This window comes from Crocodylus porosus, unplaced genomic scaffold (genome assembly GCF_001723895.1).
Source record: "Crocodylus porosus isolate Cpor-Errol unplaced genomic scaffold, CroPor_comp1, whole genome shotgun sequence".
NCBI classification, from domain to species: Eukaryota; Metazoa; Chordata; order Crocodylia; family Crocodylidae; genus Crocodylus; species Crocodylus porosus.
In genome coordinates, this window is record NW_017728943.1 from 105,418,877 (window position 1) to 105,438,708 (window position 19,832).

Genomic DNA, 19,832 nt, shown 5'->3' on the forward strand with positions numbered 1-19,832 from the left:
AGAAAAACATGAGTGTGAATTAAAATGTCTGTAGGGTTGACACCTATGAAGTGGTCAAATAGAGATCAGTCTAGTCTCCATGAGGGTATCTCTAATGAAACACATGCTCCCATCAATGTGTCAAAATAGTTAGCAACTGAACAGCCATGTCCCTTTCCTCCTCAACCTCCCCCCTTTACCAGATGTTGAAAGTCTCCAAAAATGTTAGTAGTACCATATTTACTTAAATTTAAGACAACATTTTTCTACCACCAAACAACGCAGGGGGGGGAAAAAGAGCCTCATGTTAGATTTGAGTACTAGCCTAGGGCAAGCAGAGGTTTTGCTTTAATCCCAAGTTCAAGATCACAGCAGAGCTGCCACCTGCCCCATGCTGGAGTGACTCATGCAGCAGAAAAGGAGCACACAATAGGAGGGGATGCGAGGAAGGCCATGGACCTCACCCCCACAGCTTGCACTCCCCCACCCACCTGCCTGCTTCCACCCCTCTGCTTTCCTTATCCTCTGGCTCCCAGCTGGGTTCCACAGCCTCAACCCTGCCTGAAGGTGCTACCCCTAACTACTTCTTGACTGGGCATGATAGGGCTGGTCTGTGGCCACCGCTGCTGCTGACTGTCATGGAGCTGGTGTTGGAGATAAGTTCCTAAACTAGCTTTCCTGGATCACTCATTTTATATTCATTTATCATCAGGAATCCTGGTTTTCCATGATAAAAATCACAAATTGTTTGATGAACCCCCCCACCCCTCCAATCCGGTTTTTTCCATGTTTAAAATGAAATGCCCCTTCCCCCTCTCTATATAGGTATCAGTTGAACACATTTTATTAATACATTTACAAATTTACAGCAATTTGGAAGCCGACCACTGCCCCAATCACGGTAATAAAACAAATTCTAAACACCTATACATTTTGGTGTTTGATTTTGGGTTTATCATGGAAAAAATCAGAGTTCCCCATCACCTTCACTCACCAGGACACAGGCCCAGCTGCAGCTGTCCCTTATACTGCTTTGTGGCACTGAGTGGCCTTGATATGCCAGTGTCCTGCCCATGCCACTGCCCCTCTCTCTCTACCCAGAGACCCCCCTGCTGGTGCCCCTTACTCCCCCCCACCCACAGCTTCCCAGCCCTGCCCCTCCTCCAGGCCTGTCGGAGGCAGCTCCCAACTGCCAGGACTACAGGGCCAGGGACCCAGGCCCACAGCCTCCTGCCCCCTACAGCTGCACCTGAGCCCCAGCTGCTGCCTGGGAGAAGCAGCAGCTACTGTGGCGGAGTGAAACCCAGCTCCCCTCCCCCACTGGCTGAACTGAGTGCATGGGTGGGGGAGGAGAGAGGCAGATGCAAGCTACCTGCTGCAGACTAAGGATTCCCTGCCCTGCCGCCCTCTCCCTGGGACTTCCACGGCCCAGCGTGGCAGGGCAGAGCAGGACCAGGTGAGGAAGTTTAGTGCCACCACCACAAGTCCCACACCACCATGGCGAGGTGCCCCCTGCCCTCCCAGAAGCAGCAGGGAGCACAGCTACACCTCACCACTCCGCACTGCTGCCAGGTGGGCTGGAGGTGCCTCACCATGGCGGTGCAGGGCTCGTGGCAGTGACACTGAGCTTCCTCATCCTGTTCGGTCTTGCCCACTGGGCTGCAGAGGCCCCTGGGGGGAGGGCACTGGGGTGGGGGGAGCCCCAAGCTCACAACAGCAAGTCTGGATCCTGCCCCATGCACGTCTTGGGGGAGGGGGGCACATTTCCCCCCCACTAGGAGCACGTGCAACTATGAAGAGACCGTTTTCCCTGCCACCCCCTAAACAAGCTGCCCGCAGTGTTATTCCACTCTCTGCCTGGGCCCTGTGACTGCACAGTCTGGTCTTGGGCCCCAAGCCCCACGCATTGCTTCAGCTGGGCAGCAGCCCTACCCAACTCCCTCCTTCCTCACTGTGAGGACCTCAATCCCTTCCCCCCACCCCTCCCCAGACTTACCTCTGGGAAGCTGCTCTGCAGGCTGCCTGGTAGCCACGTGCATGTGTACCTGTACATGGTGCCCCCTGCCTGACTGTCCTCTTTCTGCTTCCCCCAGCCCCTTGCAGACTGGAACCCTGCCAGCCTGCAAAGGGAAACCCACTGTTTCCCATATTTTTCTCTTTAAAAAAGAGAAAACCTGTGTTTTGCTGTGGCAAACAGAAAACCCAGATTCTTGTTTATCATCCTATCCCTTCTGATTTGGCTCTTTTTTTAAAGGTGAAATATTCTTAACCTTGATCTTGCTCTGCGGATTCTTCCATGCAAGAGGACCAACAAAGACATAATTATGGGAGCCCATGTCCATAAGGGCATTTGTTTGCAGGTTTTCCATCTTGTGTTGCTTCCCTCATTGCAGCTACTTTGTTCCCACTATACTGCTATAGATGCTGTCACCAAAGTTTACAAAATTTCATCTCAAGTACTATACACCAGGGCTTTGCTGAATAGCATTTTAATGATTTGCAGCTTACCACCAGCAGAGAGACAGCAGAGCAACTGACGAAAAGTACGCACTGACCCAACATGGGGAAGACAAGACAAGGGGTAACTGACAATGCAGACAAGGAAAACAGAACAAAAAATGTGAAGGTGAACATTGACAGTAGAGAAACTGAATTATGTGCCAAAAAACTGAAAGCACTCATTCAGCCCTTTAGTGTCTCTTAGATATGGGACGTACAAGAGGCAACAAATAAACTGTAGCTTAAGGATGTATGCCTCAAGTCAGTGAATATCATCTAAATTTAATATACCTGCTTTGGTAAATATAGTAGCTTCTGAAGCAACAGAGTGCTCATTTTAAAGGGGTAAAAAGCAAACAATGTACTGAAGTATAACTGCACAATAAACTTTAAAAGCAACAAAAAGTTCAGGTATTTGTTTATAATATCTTAGAGAGCTGTTAAAATCCATTATCCATCCACATGAAAAAAATGGAGAAAACAGCTACTGATAAAAGTGAAGACATGATAATTTATTACACTGTTTCTGCCATTTAATCTGCTCTCTCCCCATTAATCCATCTTCCTAGCACTTAAATTCCAAAATCTTGAGTAGCTCCAAAAACAGCTAGTCCGCATTTGTATTGCATTAATTATTGCTTACTACAATGTGTTAGATCCTGTTCATATATAAGATACAGTCTCTGATGCAAAAAGCCTGAAGTCAAAAGAAGCTAGCCCTAGGAGAACATAAGGTATCAAACTTAAAATGTGCATTATTTGGCACATTGCCTGGAAACTGCCAAGAGAGACATGATAGAACGAAATGCATTATGGTTTATATTTTATTTTGTATGCATACAAACACATGATGGTGTAGTATAAAATTTTTTACTTGCATGAATATGCAAATTCGCTTTTCTGCATTGGAGAAAGATGTGAAAACACAACCATTTTTTGCTCAGTGTAGATGCAGCTAAATAGGACATGAATAACTGCCACAAGTACTAACTTTGAAAGAGATACTTCCATCTTATCTCATAGGTTTACTTCATTATTTATATGGCAAAGACCTTTTAACCATCACTATGCAGGGGTTAAGCTGCAGTTAAGCTTTTATAACTTAAGGCTATTTCAGATGCATAAAATGTTAAGATACTAAAGAAGGTCACAGGAGAACGTATTACGAATTTCTTCAAAGATTTAAACAAACATTTATACCCAGTGCCCAAAGCACCTGGAAAATTCATATCATTTGAGATTTACAAAGAAAAAAAAAAAAACCCCTGCCCTTGTCATGCAAGACAATTCAGCGAATGGTAATTTATGCAGATCTTCCTATTTTACCAACTAGCAGATGTTATAAATAAAAAATACGCTATACAGTAAAAAACCAAATAGACATAACAGATTCTTTGCCATTTAAACAGCAAATGCTATGCTGCCAACGTGAAACTACATTAACTCAATTTATTTTTCTACCATTTACCTTTTTCTACAGACAAATGAAAGACAGAACTTCATTCTAAATTTGCCTTGCACAGTTGTATTTAAAGTTTCATACTTTAAAAAAAAATCATAAAAAAACCCCCAAAATTTAAGAGAACCTGCTCAGGAAAAAAGACTTACTGTCACTTAAATCATATTACTTCAAAAATATTATACACAGAATTTATACATTTGAGAAAAGACTGCAACTGAAGTATATGTCCCATTTAGCACTGTCAAACAAATCCTTGAGAAGAAAAAAGAAGTACTGCAGCTACATAAGGACTTGTCTCCATATACAGCTGCACCAGTTTAACTAAAAACGTTAAATTAAACTGATTTTGTTAATGCATGAAGCCATGCTGGATACTTGTGTCTGTTTAAATGAGATTTCACTTGAGCTGCAGTTGATGAACACATTTAAGCAAACAAGAAAAAAGCCACCCATTTGAACGGAAGGCATCAGAACGAGATGTATACCCACTTAAATTAAAATGAATAACCAGATCTTTACATAGAGAAACCTTCCACAGACTTCCTGCACAAGCTCCACATGCAGAAAGATTTTTAGTACTAGGAGGATTCAAAAGTAGGATAAACGACTAAGAGAAAAGGCTAAAAGATCCAAAGTATCCCAAGGTATTAAAAACTGCCTGTGGATATAGTTCTCTCCCTTCGCCACTGCAAGTCAAGCAACACGTGCAGTTTGCAAAGAAGGTGCTAATTGTACAAATGTTTGCACTAAAGGCAGATTCCATGGGTAGTGTCTCTGAAAGATGCCAGCTAACAGGGCAGTGTGAAGCTTCAGGTGCTGACTCAATTCAGAAGAGATTTGGCTTGATTCAGCAGCTGAATCTCCAACTCTGAATGGAATCGGGAGACCAAAAAAAAAAAAATAGGTCCAAACCGATCTGAAGCTCTCCAAGTCAATTCAAAAAAGATTCAGAGAGCTTTGGAGATTCGGGCAGTCCCCACTTGCCACCGCAGGGAGCTGGACCCAGGCTCTGTGCTGGTAAGTAGGGGGCGGGGGACGTAGACCATGGGGGGACCCCTGCCAGGCCCCATCCTCTGCCTGCTCCCCCAGCCCTCCCGAGCATCCCCCAATCACTCTCCCAGCCTTGCCCATGGCTGCCCTGCCTGGCCCCAGCTCCCAGTTCTTTAAAAAAGAAAAAAAAGCAAAAAAAAAGCCCTGCACTCACCAGATGCTGCAGCAGCAGTCAGGGCTTTTGGAGGCTCATGGTACAGCCCCCCCATGCAGCACAGGGTAATGGGGGGGGGGGGGACAGCAGGGATCACCCACCCACCTGGCAGGAGCTCGAGTGCACGGGGCTTTAAAAAATAAATGAAAAAAAATAAATAAATAGAGCCAAGCCCCCAGAGCCAGGTGGGGTAGCTGTGGGGGGCACTGGGAGAGCAGGCAGGGGATGGAGCCTATTTGATTTGGAGCTTCAGCAGCAGCCAAATCTCCAAATCAGACCTGGCCAAATTGATTCAAGACAGCAATTCAAATCACCGAATCAAATCACTGTCCCTTGAAATCGGCCAAATCCAAAGCAAATACTAGCCGCTTTGCACAGGTAGGCCTCTGCTTGTTACATATGAACAAAAGGTTGCAATGCCTGGTGCTATTTCAAAATCAAAGGGATGCAACGTCAGCTGGGGAACAAGTCAGTTTGTCAGGGGGATGGCTACATCCTCCTTCCAGTTCCCCTGAGCCCCCTTCTACTTGATGACGGTTTTGGCTCTGCCCTCCCCCACTGCTGCCAGTTCTCAAAATATGTTACTTTTCTTGAAGCCCTCTCATTTAGTCCCAGCCTTCATTTTTAGTTAAGTTTCTAATGTTCTGGGTTGCAGAAAAATATTGATAATGTTAATAATAGCTCAGAAAACCCCAAAAAAGCCATTTTTTAAAAATTATAATGTTCACACCACTCATGATTTCTGAGCAAGTGTGATCGACAATTCTCTCCACATCAAACACATTCATAGCATCTAGCTCCTCCTGGTAAAGGGGGCCTGGGTGCAGGCAGCAGTGCAGAACAATAAGTTATGTGATTCTAACAACTGTCCTCAGCACTACAACACGTGAATTAAATGAAGTAACAGCAGAATTTTGATAGGTATTGTTGTTGTCTGGGTTTCTTGTGCCCAATCTAGTGTTGACTTTGCCAGGGAAATCCATAAAATGGCATCCAGTCTGCATGGTAAAGAAGGAATTCCATGGTCTGGGTTTGGAAAGGTGTAATGTTGTTTTCCATGTATACCAGACTTTCTGCATTTTCAGCAGCAACTCTGCTCTCTACCCAATTTCCCTTCTTAAATTGCACTTTGGGCTCTTCTTAAAAAATGGGACTTTATGTCAAGCTGCTGCTGTTGAAAATATAGGATGGTATATTTTGGGTCCAACTGGGAAAAATCAGTTACTCTTATAAATGAAAGAGTTGTAAGACTAAGGCGGTTATATAGCAGAAAAGGAGAATGAGAGCATTCATAGCAATAAGAAGGTTTTTGAAAATGGGCACTGTTGAAGATGAATCTAGTCAATCTAAAAAGCCCTGTGACAAGTGTATATGGGGAAGTAACTTCCACTGGAAACATGAACTTATGCAGAATCACATTTCATATACAGTGATCAAAGCAGACTCAAGTACGGTGAGAAATAGAAAGAAAAAGCCTTTTGCAGCCTGAAAGCCTAACAACAGTAATTGGTAAAACAGTTACATTTTCAGAACTATTTTTAAAGAACAAAAACAATGTTGAAGTTGTGACACTAAATTTAATGATGAGAATTTCCTTCAGGATGATGGACTAAAGAATCAAGGTTTCCAGATTCCACAACGTTGAATCTCTATTGGATGATATTCCTTGTGAAATGAGTCTTTGTTCATACAAACATTCAATCTAGATGCCAAATGTCTGGAGGGGGGATAATTATTTCATTAAGTGATGATATTAGAGCAGCATGTGAGAGAAATGTTAATAAAAAGTATACTGTCATAAAGGCAGCCTCTAAAGCAGACAAAGAAAGTAGCCGGCAAATTAACTGGGAAATGGTATTTTGGTAGACTTTCTACTCATAGTAATTCTTAAAAAACAGTAAGGATATTCTTTTCCTGTTTAGCAAAACAGGACGTATATGTGAATTTATGTTTAATTAAACAGAATCAAAGGACTTTAATGATTTTAGGGTGGGGTACATCAGTATCAGAACCAGAAATACTGGAAACATGACTGAAGGAAAAAAACTTTCCCATGCAATTACTCTGTATCCCACTTGGGTAATTCACCTGTTCCCAGTAAATGCATCTTGCAGAGCAGTGAGTTAACTAGACAGCTCTTGAGAAGTACTGAAGAATACCAACAGGACTCCACTGTGTGGACATTATAGACTGCAGGAAAGTGTCTAAACACCAACTCTAAGCAAGAACAATTCTCAATAGCTTTACTCCCCTCTCCAAAAACTGAGGTGCTGAGGAGAGAGCTGAGATAAAAGCCCTTTTCTGTTAAGAAGGGGGCAAAAAATCATTCCCCATATATTCCTCAACTGTATTGATCATGAAGTGTTTTGCTTTCCATTAGAGCTCCACTTAGACCACCACTAATGACACTTCAAAATTTAGCTGCGAGTCTTACTGCAAGGTTTTGCGTTTTGGCTGCTAAGCAAACAATTAATTATTTATAACTTGTCTGATGCTTCTCCCCCAGTAAACAGACTAGTTAAATGAATCAGCTTGGAAAAGGGATATATCTGCTTTTTGTGATAAAGGGGCCCATTTTAAAATAAAGATAGTGAAGCTTACTTGTTGGCAAACAAAGGTTTATTCCAGTACCATTTTTAGTGACTAGTGAGAAAGAATAGCATTAAATATAGCATTACCTTCATAAGTGTGATAGTTGTAGTAGGCAAAGTGATTCCTTCTCCCTGGGGTTAGAAACACATGCAGAGGACCCAGGTGAAGGCAGCACCAGCAGGACAGATACCATGCAGAACATGCGGAAGAGGGCAGGAAAAGAAAAGACAGGAAAGGGTGAAACTGTAGCCGCACAAAACTTACTCAAAAGGATGCAGTGCATTTAATTCTTTCAATTTAAAAAGCTTTGTGATATACAAAAGACATTGATGCTAGTGAATGGATTAAACTATTATTTTAGAAGCTGACAAGCTGTTAGAAGAAAGCACAAAGAATAAGTCAGTCTCCAAAGCAATGTGCAAAGGCTGAAGTTAACTGTACACAGAGTTGCCACCTGTCTCATTTTAATTTTTTTTCTGTTTTTCCAATTATCAGATGTCTTATTCCAATACCCAGATGCACAGAGCTTTTAAACATTAAAATAAACAGATTCTATGAATAGTACACTTAAGGGAGAATAAAAAGAAAAAAAAGAACGTCAAAAAAGCCTGTAAAGATTGTAAAAATGCAGACAAAAGCAAACATCTAAATTTTAGACTCCCCAAAACAAAACCAAATAAGTCTGGCATATGCCAGGTGTTCTGCTGATTTCATTTAATATGATCTGAAGTTTTACTGCTTTAATAAGACAGCAGCTAAAACGTTGCATCAATTCAAAATTACTTTCAATAAAAAACCCTCTCAGCCTTCCGGAGACACAAGATCCCTTCAACTTCCAAATACTAGACCAACATACCTAAATATTACATTATCACCCAAACAAGATACGCAAACATCACAGGGCAGAGAGGTGGGTTGGTGAGAAAAAGACCTATAATTAATACTGACCACAACATATGAAAAAAATTCTATTTTGCCCTCAAGAAGTAAAGTGCAAAAACACACACTGTAAAAACCAAAGTTATACATCTTTTTTTTTTTTTTTTAAAACAGCGCTAGCTCACCTCCTCCATCTCCTTTCCCCCTGCCAACAATCGTAAATTATAGACCATCTTGAAGATTAAGTAAATCTGTATCCAAAAACGTTTAGTTTTGCAAATTTGGAGAACCAATGGAAGTTAACATATATTTTTAAATTAGAAAAAACAAACTTAATTATAAAATGGTGAGCAAGCTAAAATGTACTTTTTTAATAGGTTTATTTTAAATGCATTACTCCACAGTATACAGTACTATTAACCAATGTACTGCAGTATACCTCAAAGCAATATGATCATTCCTATTACAGCACTAATTTAATTTTAAATGCAGTCATATTTAAAAGTAGAACTATTCAAAATGTTCCTTTCACCAATCTGAGAAAGTTGAAAAATATATTCACATTTTCAATGTATTCTTAAACAAGGTGATAACTGCCACATACAACAACTACTTTTCTATATAAAGTTGTATACTGATAGACACTTACAAGTAAGATGGTAACTATTTTATTGTGATTTAAGTGTTTAAGAATCTAAAAGTGATGCATCAAGTTTGGCACCCAAAAATACCAGCCAAAGAAAGTTTTAAGTGAACAACTAGTTTATAAGCACTAAGACCAAAAGACAATATTAACAATAATTTCTTGTCTTCTCAAAGTTTTGATACATTGGAACCATTTCTTATTTCACAACTTAGACTTCAAATCCATATTCAGTGATTCCCTATGAGTTATTATTCTCTTTCCTTTTATCTTGACAAAAATCAGAATCAATTTCCCATTAAAGACCATGTGATTCAATGTTCCCTTATACTGCCAGTTTACTGAATGCGATTTGCCTTCAGATTTTTTTGATGAAGTTGCTTAACACAAAAACAGAAGAACACTTTGCAACACTGCAATGTTAACCTTTATAACTAGTCCATAAAAACCTATAGATATTTGCTACTAAAGTAATGTGATACTTGTTTAAAGATTGTTAAGGATTTTAACTACTGCACACTATAAAATCTAATTAAAGCATACCAAATCTAATCTACAATTCAGACAAAATCCCACAGGCCATAAATAAGTCAAATGTCTTACCTGGGCTTAATTCTACCAGATATGGTAGTTTCTCAGGAGGAAGGCAAGAGCCATAGCCAGACCCATCAACTCTTTCCTTCCCCTTTAATGGCTTTCCATCAGTTTGTTTCTTGGATTTCTTTGGGATATAGTCAGGAGGACGTCTTTTCAACTGAAACACTAAAATTCCTAGAACACATTTTATACGTCCATTAAGTTCAAGTGTCAAAATGTAAACAAAAACACAACATCCCAAGTAGTGTCAACTGTTCCTCATTTAAACCAACTGTACTATGTTCCTTATGTTTCTGACAAAACAATGTAAAACTATACTGCTTGCTACCTCCATTCTTTGCCAACTTCAGAGAATTCAGGAGAATTGTATACCTTTCTATTGGTACAGTATAATGGAACAAACAGCACAGAATGAGCAAATCAAACCACGAAGAACTTCTTGAAAAGTTTTGAATGTGGACTTAAGAAAAAATAGATCTCTACTCTACACAGCTGCACACTGATGGGTTAGAATATCTTCAAGAGAAATGGCTATATTTTGTTTTAATGTACCTTTGTCACTAGGCCATTCCCTGAATATCTGAAGAGGGCACTCATCATCATCAAGGATAATTTCTTTAGCACCTTTATCATCCGAATGTTGAGAACCAGGTGGAAGCATAACCTACAGTAAGGAAAAAAATTCAGTTTCTGTACAGCAACTATTGGAGATTAATATTTTAAGGAAAGATCTTCCATTGTATCCTTATCAAAGCAGCAGACATTGGACAAGAACTTTATCCTCCAATTCATCAAAAATTTTGCCTTTATAACTGGTAAATCAGAACTTAAAGTATCTTATTACCCTCCGTCCCATAAACAAGGTTAATTGTCTGAGCATAATCTTCCCTATACACAGGCCCATTAGTGTTTTGAACAACACAATGTGCTGGATCAAATCTGCCTCTCCTCTAAAGCTACTCTGAAAATGTAATGGAGTTTGATGCATTTAATACGGGAAAGCTAGCTACATAGGCTATTAAGGAATTCTCCCTTGCTGGGGAATCCTCCCACACAAAAGATCCAACTCCATCCCTATCTGATACACAAATGGTATAACACTTGAGTGGCCCAGAACTCCTGTGACCCCTGACTCCCAGAATGCAACGTGGGTGCAGGGACAAGGGCCTGTAATGCCACATTTCTACCCTATACCCCACAGGGCAGACTTAAGGATTGAGCCTAGTGGGCCTACTGACAGTCAAAAAGTACAAAACAGAAATCTTCAAAGTGAAGACAAAAAGAATTTTCTAGTATTATTCAAAGAAATCATCAACTCATGCCACATGCTTTTTCTCTTAAAACTCACTATGTATTGAAATGGTAATATAAAAATCTGGAGGCCACTGCAACTGATTTTCAATACTGTATTTCCAGCTGCTAGCAGATATCCTTAACAAATGGAGCAAGAGCATGCTTAATAAAAGGTTCAAGATTGCAGAACTGGAGCATGATTAGGAAAGTCACTTTACACTAATATTCTATAAGTATTGTCTAGTCTAGAGTGCTGCTGTGTGCCTGTAAGGCAAAATCCAAATTAAAAGGTGGCTTGGAGGTACAAGTCTCCCTCATGTAAACTGTGCTCATTAGGCCTTTAAATCTAGCCTTACCAGAATTCCTCCCAAACATGGGTAATCATCCTTCTGGCATCCCCCAACACCTGAAATCTTGAATTTATAGTCATTACATTGTTTTACAGTTGGCTTTCTGCATGCAGTTCTCTCAGTTTAAACACATCTTATCACATGAAACAGGATTTGTATAGTGTGCCTCTAAAGTAATACCTACATGGATCACCAGCCAGATCACCAGCCCAGGCTCTCTAGTAAGATAAAGGAACATTTAACAAGAGCTCTGGATTGTTAACTTATGTGAAGCAATCACTAAAGAACTGTGGCTTACATAAAACTTTGCCTGCAGTGTGCCCAACAATTTACTATATAAAAGAGAAACTTTGGAATTGGGATACATATATTTAATGCCTGATTCTGGATAGGCATGTTCTAGTAGTTCAAAATAGCACAGAGAAACACAAATCTGATGCATTTCATACGGGATGTGATTTAGGTTCCACACTAGACATGCACTTTATTCCTAGCTTTGTCTGAAGTGATTTTGCACAACCTTTTAGGTGACCTACCTATAAAATGATGGGGAAGAAAGAATGATTACTGCCCAACTCCTATGGAATGTGGGATAATAAATATTAATCAGGGTTCTGAAATGCTCAGAAGTACGAAGACCAGTCAACAGAAGAGCTGAGCCTCAAACTCATAGTTCCCATCCAATTCTCAGTCCAGCACACGTCTATGCTAGAGAAAGGAACATTTCTAGGTCCTTTCTTGATATCAGAAATTGAGGTGGGTGGCACAGGCTCCGCACATCTTGAAGTCATTCAAGATGGAAAGTTTTGAGATTTTAGCAGAAAGCCTCTAAGCTCTGAGCATTTGGAAACTATGATTATCAGGTGTATAAACTGGGCCAAACTTAAGCAATATTCATGGAAAATGTACAAATAAAAAGGTACCCTATCCATTCCACCAACTCACTAAAATACCCCTGTCAAGGGCCAAGTTCCTGCTCAGCAGTGTATAACACACACTTCTCTGAATGTCTATTAACCTTAGCTATGTCAGTATTAAAGCATTTTATCTAAATCTCCCTAATCTTTGTCCTCAGAAGTGGATGTATATTGGTTTTGCTGGCTGAAAATTTCCAGAATAATTCATCCTAAGGCACAAAGCAAACATGGAAAATTTGAACCCCAACAATTACATTTTAGCAAGTGGAAAGCTAGGGCTTATGATGGAAAGTATTAGATAACAGCTACAGGCCAGCTTTGCCTACAATACCATTATAGCCATACTTAACATTAACGTAACTGACACCTGCATTACTGGGCACTGTAATAATAAAACTCAACTGAAAGTCAGACTTCCAGAGACCATACCAGTCTCTTCATAGATAACATCCTAATCTGATTTTCAGGTTTAATTAAATACCTTTTACCTTATTAGGATTTCTGGATCATGAGATGCATCCTTAAGTTAACTTACTGCCCTGCACATCTCTTTTAAATACCATGCAAAATTACCTCAATACCCCTAAAAGCCTAACTTAAATAATTCCTTCTACCAAAGGGCAGGGATTAACAAGATGCTCATAATTCCAGATTTCATATCCTCTCCACATCCCATTCAGTATTAACCTCAGAGTTCTTCCAAATCCCCTCCATGTTTCAAATGAAGAGGATTTGACTTGCTAGATTTTTTTTTTTTTAAATGAAGCTTGGCTAACTCTAGGTCTAAACAGATTATCTCACATCATATTTTCAAATGTAGACATATACATACATTTACTATGTACCAAGAATGGAACAGATGCATGTTACAGTGCACTACCACTAACCATACAAAAAAATCCAAGGTAGTTGCTCCTGAAAGATGTGTAGTAACTTTACTACTAAGAAAATTAACTGAGAAGAACGTATGTACCTGCTCTACTAATCAAATTTATTCTGGGGTAGTAATTTACTCAATGCATATCTTAACACCATCCATCCATCCCTTCCATACATACCTATGGTCAGGCACTATGGGAGCTTGTCCTAGAGAAGTAGCTGTGAATCTGTCCTTTAGAGAAAAGTAAGTTTACAGTGGAATAAAATCTAGGGTAAATTATTCTGCAGTAATCATACTGCCCATCTGTCCCCTATACACTCCCTTTTCATTGAAGAAATATAATTTAGCATGTTTCCTGTTTATTTTAAGAAGCACAAAACTGAATGTAACAGCATTCCAACTTTTGCTTATAACATGGTACTCAACTCCTTGCCTACCACTCCTTATTAAAGGCAGCCAATTGAATTTATGAGATCATTCTAATTAATCCAGTGATTCTCAACCAGGGTGCCATGGCACCGTAGGGTGCCTTGAGATCCTTTCAGGGGTCCCGTGCAACATTAGCACCGTTAGGTGGGCAAACATGATCCACAAGATAAACCCAGAGATTTCAATTAAGCATTGACAGCATTACAAATATTCTGGCCTGCTGTGGTCTTTTTGAGTTCTCTGCAAAAGAATTGCTCTATTATTTTTCTGTAGTCAAAAAATGAGTGAAAACCAAGAGCTGCCGTTTTCCAAGGTACCTCAAGTCTAAAACGATGGAGAACCACTGAACTAATTAATTTAAAACACAGTACTATTTAAGCTACTTACACAAATTGTAAGAAGTAAAACGCAAATACTTAAAACTTGAAAAATCACAAAGCAGAAAACGTTACTTAAGAGAGAGATCAGGTGGCTGATACTGACAAACCAGAAATGAAAAAACCCTACCATGGATTTTTATGATAAGTAATACAATTATCAATAGCTACTGGTTAGTTAACTGATGATTTTATATCTACTACCTAAAAGGGAATACGGCACCTGGAAGAAACACACATATATAGGGGTTCAACAGCGTCTCCCAGAACAAAACAGCTGTTCCAGAGGAAAATTACCCATCTCCAGCCAGGTAGAAGTAGCTCCCAAGAAAATTTATCCTAGGAGAATGAATGGCCATACACTTCCCTGCTGCTTGACTTCTCCCACAGACCAGGAAGAGTTGAGCAGAGGGAAAATGTTCCTGATCCATTCTGAGACTAGTGTCATCACAGCCTGGGGAAGGCATGTAGGGCAGCTGCCACTTACCTCTTCCTGGTCTCAAGAACCGAGTAGTGAGAACTATCCTCCCTTCCCCAGAGCAGTTCACTCCATCTCATCATCATCTGATGAAGAATGTCTTGGATTCAAAAGCCTGACTAAGCTCATTTAACTCTGAACTGAATACTTGACATAATAAAAAATAAGCCCCTAAAATATCTTTACCTCTTGCATATAGTGATGGCTTAAAACCAATTACTTCTGCCATATTTTGAGGTAAAAAACAACTTTGTTTTCTTAAAAGGACATCCACAAGCAAACGTGTAACCCAAAGATAATGCTATCAAGTAGTTCAGCTACATGTTTAATCATTCAAGGGATATCCAGAATAAATAACTACAAACCTAAAAGGAACCAACTGTGACTTGAAATAGTATCTTCTAAGAACAAAGATAAAAAGCCTGACAACCAAACAGAATCATTGAGGAATCCAAAATACAGACATTAATACTAAGTAGAATAATTTAAAAGACATGTATGTGAAGGTTACCAGGGTTGACGTTGATACTCAGGTGTGGAGCCATCAAAGAGATAAGAGCAGCCATCAGAAAAAAAAACCAAAACAAGTTTAAAGACAAAAATGGCTGGAAGACAACCAAGCATCAATATGTAGTAAGGATTATGTGCCCCTATTTGAAACCCATTTCATATTGAGAAATATGATCATGCTAAAAAAGCTGCCAAGAAATGAGTAAGATGTGGCTTGGTGGTGATGGAATGGGATAGAAGTACTAACAACACACAAGCATTTCACAAGGTAAGACTGCATCAAGGAAAGGATGGCAATTATGAGCAGACAATAATTTAGTCTTTTAATTAAGAAAGGCAAAAACTAAAAGACAGGAGGGAGTATTTTAGTTGGCTTCTCAGTCCTGAGATGAAGGAAGGCAAATAACAAATGGGCATTTTCAAGACAGCCAGTACAACAGCTGAATTGTGAAGAGGTTCAAGACACAATTATAGTGTTCTGGAACAACAAAGGATTATTTGTTGACAGGGTTCCCATTAATTTATTGGGAACAGGACGTTGAATAAATAAGACTTAAACCAATGGTGTGAAGCATACCTGGCCCTTCAGGCCAGATTGAGTGGTGCAGGACAAGTCCACAACCAAATGAACATCATGGGAACAGCCCCGCATGCTAGATTAGACCTATGGCACCCTCCTCCTACACATACCAGATCCAGTGTCTGCAATGCCCACTCCGGCCAGTCCAGGACTGCATTGTACAGCACAAGCTACATGTGGTGCTCACTCCAGCTGGTCTGGGGCAGAAGCTGTGTACAGCATGGTTTCCGGACGAGCTGGAGTGGCATGGTGTGCTGCACAGTCCTGAACTGGCCAGAGCAGGCACAGGATCTGACACAAGGGACTGGTTCTGGGAAAAGTTGTTCCAACTTATCAGCTTCTAAAAAAAAAAAAAAATGGAAATATGATGTTATACCAACAGATCATAACTAAGAATATGAGAGTACACTGCAAGACACCTTCTGAACCAAATGAAGAATAAAAGGTACATGTTTACAGTTCAAGAAAGAGTACAAGTATGGAACTCTGCCTCCATCCATACAAGGTGACGGTGGGAAGATGAACCCCCACAGTAGTCATTAATGTTGCAATCAAAAAGTGGAATAATCACAGTAGAATGCACAGAGTAAGATGAATTCAAGTGGCCTGCACTAACTCTTTGGCTATGTTGACACTCTGGTCATCATAGTCATCAGAAGTTCTGTACAAAAGGATGGTCGGAGAATTGAAGGAAGCAGAAAGAAAAATAGGACTTGAGATCAAAAAAGATAAAAAAACAAAATCACATGACTGTAAGCTCTTGAGAAGATCTTAAACTCACCTAACTATCTGTAATAACCAAAGAGCACAAGTTGCTAACAACAAACTAATTAGGGAGAAAATTAAAGCATGGGTATGTCAGTCAGTTCTCTTCAGAGATTTTTTTAGATATACAAAGCTATTACAAGGACTATTTTTATACAAGTGACATTCTACTAAAAAGCAAGACAACTAAATACTTAAAAAAGATAAAAGTGATATCAATTCTTGTATCAGTTAAAAAAAAGATGTATGAAGATTGTCTTATTTGTAACAGCAGATGGCCTACAAAGAGCCAAGAATGTAAGACACTGATTTTTGCTGAGCATTCATACACTACAGTAAAAGTACCAGAGAAAAGCCCTTAAGAAAATAAATACTAGTAATTCTGTATTCTATGAAACATTTATATTGTGGTGATGAATATGGCTTGCAAACCAAACATGGAATTAGGAAGAGAAAAATATGGATGGATAAATACAAATGATCCCACACTGAACGAAGCAAAAATCCTGGGGAACAATTAAAATCTATCATAAGGTATGTACAAAAAAAGCCAAACAGACCATGTTAAATTTGGAATTTCATAACTGGAGCAGATTAATTTGCAACTTGAATATTTTCATTTACATTCCTTCCTTCCAACTCTTCTCCAAGCCCAATTTAATGCCCATGTTTTTAGAAGGCTATTGAATAAGCTCTTTGGTGGAGACCAATATTATTAATATGTAGATGGGTACTTAAACACATACCCATATGGTCAGTACATATGGTATCCTCAGAGAATTCATGCTGTAGACCTCCATCAAGCCGATGTCAAGCATACGTAAACTACAACTTGTACTGGCTTATAACTTGACAAGTATTAGGGAAAAAAGAGTAACTGTAAGTGAAGTCACTAGTTACTTTTTAATAAACAATGAAAGAAAAAGAAATGTCGTTCCAGAATTTCCCCAAACTGATGTTTACCCTGTGACTGTTTTCAACAAACTAAAATCTACCACATTATTAATGCCTACCAAAAATAAATTTTAAAATTTGGGCTAATTTGTCGTGCATAATTTTTACAGCACTATCCTCAGCAGCAACAGCTCAATAATATGGTCATCGTGCCAGTTTGATAAAATTAAAGGCTATAGACTTAACTTCCCAAAACAAAAAAAGAACAAAACAATCTGTTGAACATATCCAAGAGCAGAAACATTTGACACCTACAAAATAATAATTTGCCTTTTAAAAAAGTGACCCAGCAGCATCATGTGTTCTTCTTATTTCTTACAGGAACTGCAATTCTCACATTCGAAGATAAAAGGCAAAAAAGAAATAAAGTACCTAAACTAGGTATCTAATCCCGACAGCTCCAGAAATAGAATCTTTCATATTGCATGCTCTAAACCTTAGGTAAGACTCAAATAAACATGCACAGGTAACTTGGAAAAAAATGTCTAATTAATTTGACATCTTAAGAGGTGTGCAGTGAACTTCATGTTATGCAATGAACCTCAAACTTAATGTACTGACAAACAAAGAAAATGAGCATCAGAAATATGTTTTGGCTAGATAGTTTTAAAAAAGCACTTGCGAAACCCTGTAAGATTGGGTATAAAATGATGATGATAGGACAAATGATAAATATGGACCCCACGCACCATCTACTATAAAAGTCAGTGATGGCAAGTGTTACAGACTTATTTTTAGGATGTTTGTCTTTCAAATGAAACTTCTGAACATGAATATCCACAATGAAGTTCATGCAGCATAAAAGCCTTTCCTCACTAAAACAAATTAAAATCCAATTAGACAGCTAAGGAAACTGCTTAGCTGTCAACTACTAAAATCTTCTCCAAAGACATTTTCAGCTATACTCTACAAAGACAAAAAATGTCTATAATTTTCAAGATTCTACACAATGGGAATGAGAATTTTCAAGCAGTTTTAACACTTATTTTAATGCAAGTTTTTAAAATGTTGTGAAGTGTGCATCAAACTAGGATAATACCACAGCACAACCAAGCAACAGGACAAATTAATTCTCCCATGGATGCTGAAGGATATTTGTGATTAAAATGAAGTTATTATAAACATTACAAAAGAAAAACAATGAAATGAAGCCAACCACTTTTTAATTGGTCTTCCATGTTTTTTGGAAGTTTTCAGATGAGGGAAATGATATATGCAGACTAAGCTAAACCTAAGAAATCTGAATAAAAGTTGAAAAGAAAAATATTAATTTTATTAAACATTTAACCAGAATTAAGACTTTCCAATTACTCTAATGTTACAGCAAATCATTTGCATATGTAAGACCATAAGCAAAACATGACTAACAGACCAGTTAGTTAAGACTACAAGATGTTATTTGACTACATTGACTCTGAAGAGCCAGAAAACAAAATATGCTATCTTTACAAGCAAGTAGCACAGAACAACATTATAATTCATCTGTGGAAATGACTCCTCAAAGAAAAAAAAATACACAACTAGATGTAATGTACAAAAATCTTGGATTTTCTTTCAAAAATACTTTTTCCATAAAACTACTAAGTCTACAAAACAAGCTGGTTTTATGCGGTAACGTCACTGAAGTCTTTCATAAACAAAGGAGTTCCTGAGACTGCAAGCTCTTCATTTAATCTTAGAGGATAAGGCTTGAAAAATTCACTGTCCTATAGCAGCTCTCCCTGGCATGGATCTGGTGATACTACAAACACAAGTTTTCAAAGAATTAAAATACTTCTTAAAACTTTAAGATTCTGTCCAACCACAAACCAAAAGGTACACAGAAGCACTAATATTGTCCAAAGTCTGGAGAGGGCCTGCAGTGCCTTTGCAACTCAACGTTCTCCCCCAGCAATACAAAATAAACCTATTTTGTAGTTGCTGCTATTCAGAGCTATATGGGAAACCAGCGAACTGTCAGGAATTATGCCAATTTTATGCTGATGATACTACTCACTTAAGTCACTCGTGGAAAAGACAAACTTTAAAATGCAGCCTACAAAGAATTACTGGAGCTCCCCATCTTCTTCATAACAATTAGGAAGTCAGCAGAAGTAAAGATCCTCCCTACTGCTTCACAGCAGCAACTGAGTCTTGGGGAAGTCAAGAAGAAAGGAAAACTCCCGTCTAGTAGCTAGAGGGATGGTAGCTTCAATTTAACCAAACATCTACTTGACAAAAAACTCATACAAAAGAGGATGTTCACAAAAAAAAGCACAGAGGTAATGCCCCGTTTCAAATCCAGCCATACCTCCCTTGCTAACTGATAGAACGGACAAGCGACTGTCTTTTTAATTAGCGTGTTGTACTGGAAACTTCCTGTTGCAACTACACCATGCTGCTAATAGGCAAATTACAGACAAGAATACATACACAATTCTAATTACTTAAGAGCAACTATTGTC

At 39.1% G+C, this 19,832-nt stretch overlaps 1 protein-coding gene across 17 annotated transcripts in view; it reads right to left on the bottom strand.

Annotated features, from left to right (window-relative positions):
• The window catches only part of AFDN (afadin, adherens junction formation factor), a 129,038-nt gene that overhangs the window by 86,240 nt on the left and 22,966 nt on the right, over nucleotides 1-19,832 (bottom strand). For 14 of the 17 annotated variants that reach the window (XM_019549929.1, XM_019549932.1, XM_019549938.1 and 11 more), the window contains 3 exons: nucleotides 10,408-10,519; nucleotides 9,862-10,029; nucleotides 7,823-7,867 (listed from right to left, as the gene is read on the bottom strand). In XM_019549929.1, coding sequence (XP_019405474.1) covers nucleotides 7,823-7,867; nucleotides 9,862-10,029; nucleotides 10,408-10,519 — 325 coding nt within the window. The remainder of the gene's footprint in view (nucleotides 1-7,822; nucleotides 7,868-9,861; nucleotides 10,030-10,407; nucleotides 10,520-19,832) is intronic. The other 3 variants (XM_019549935.1, XM_019549945.1, XM_019549942.1) reach the window with 1 other exon arrangement.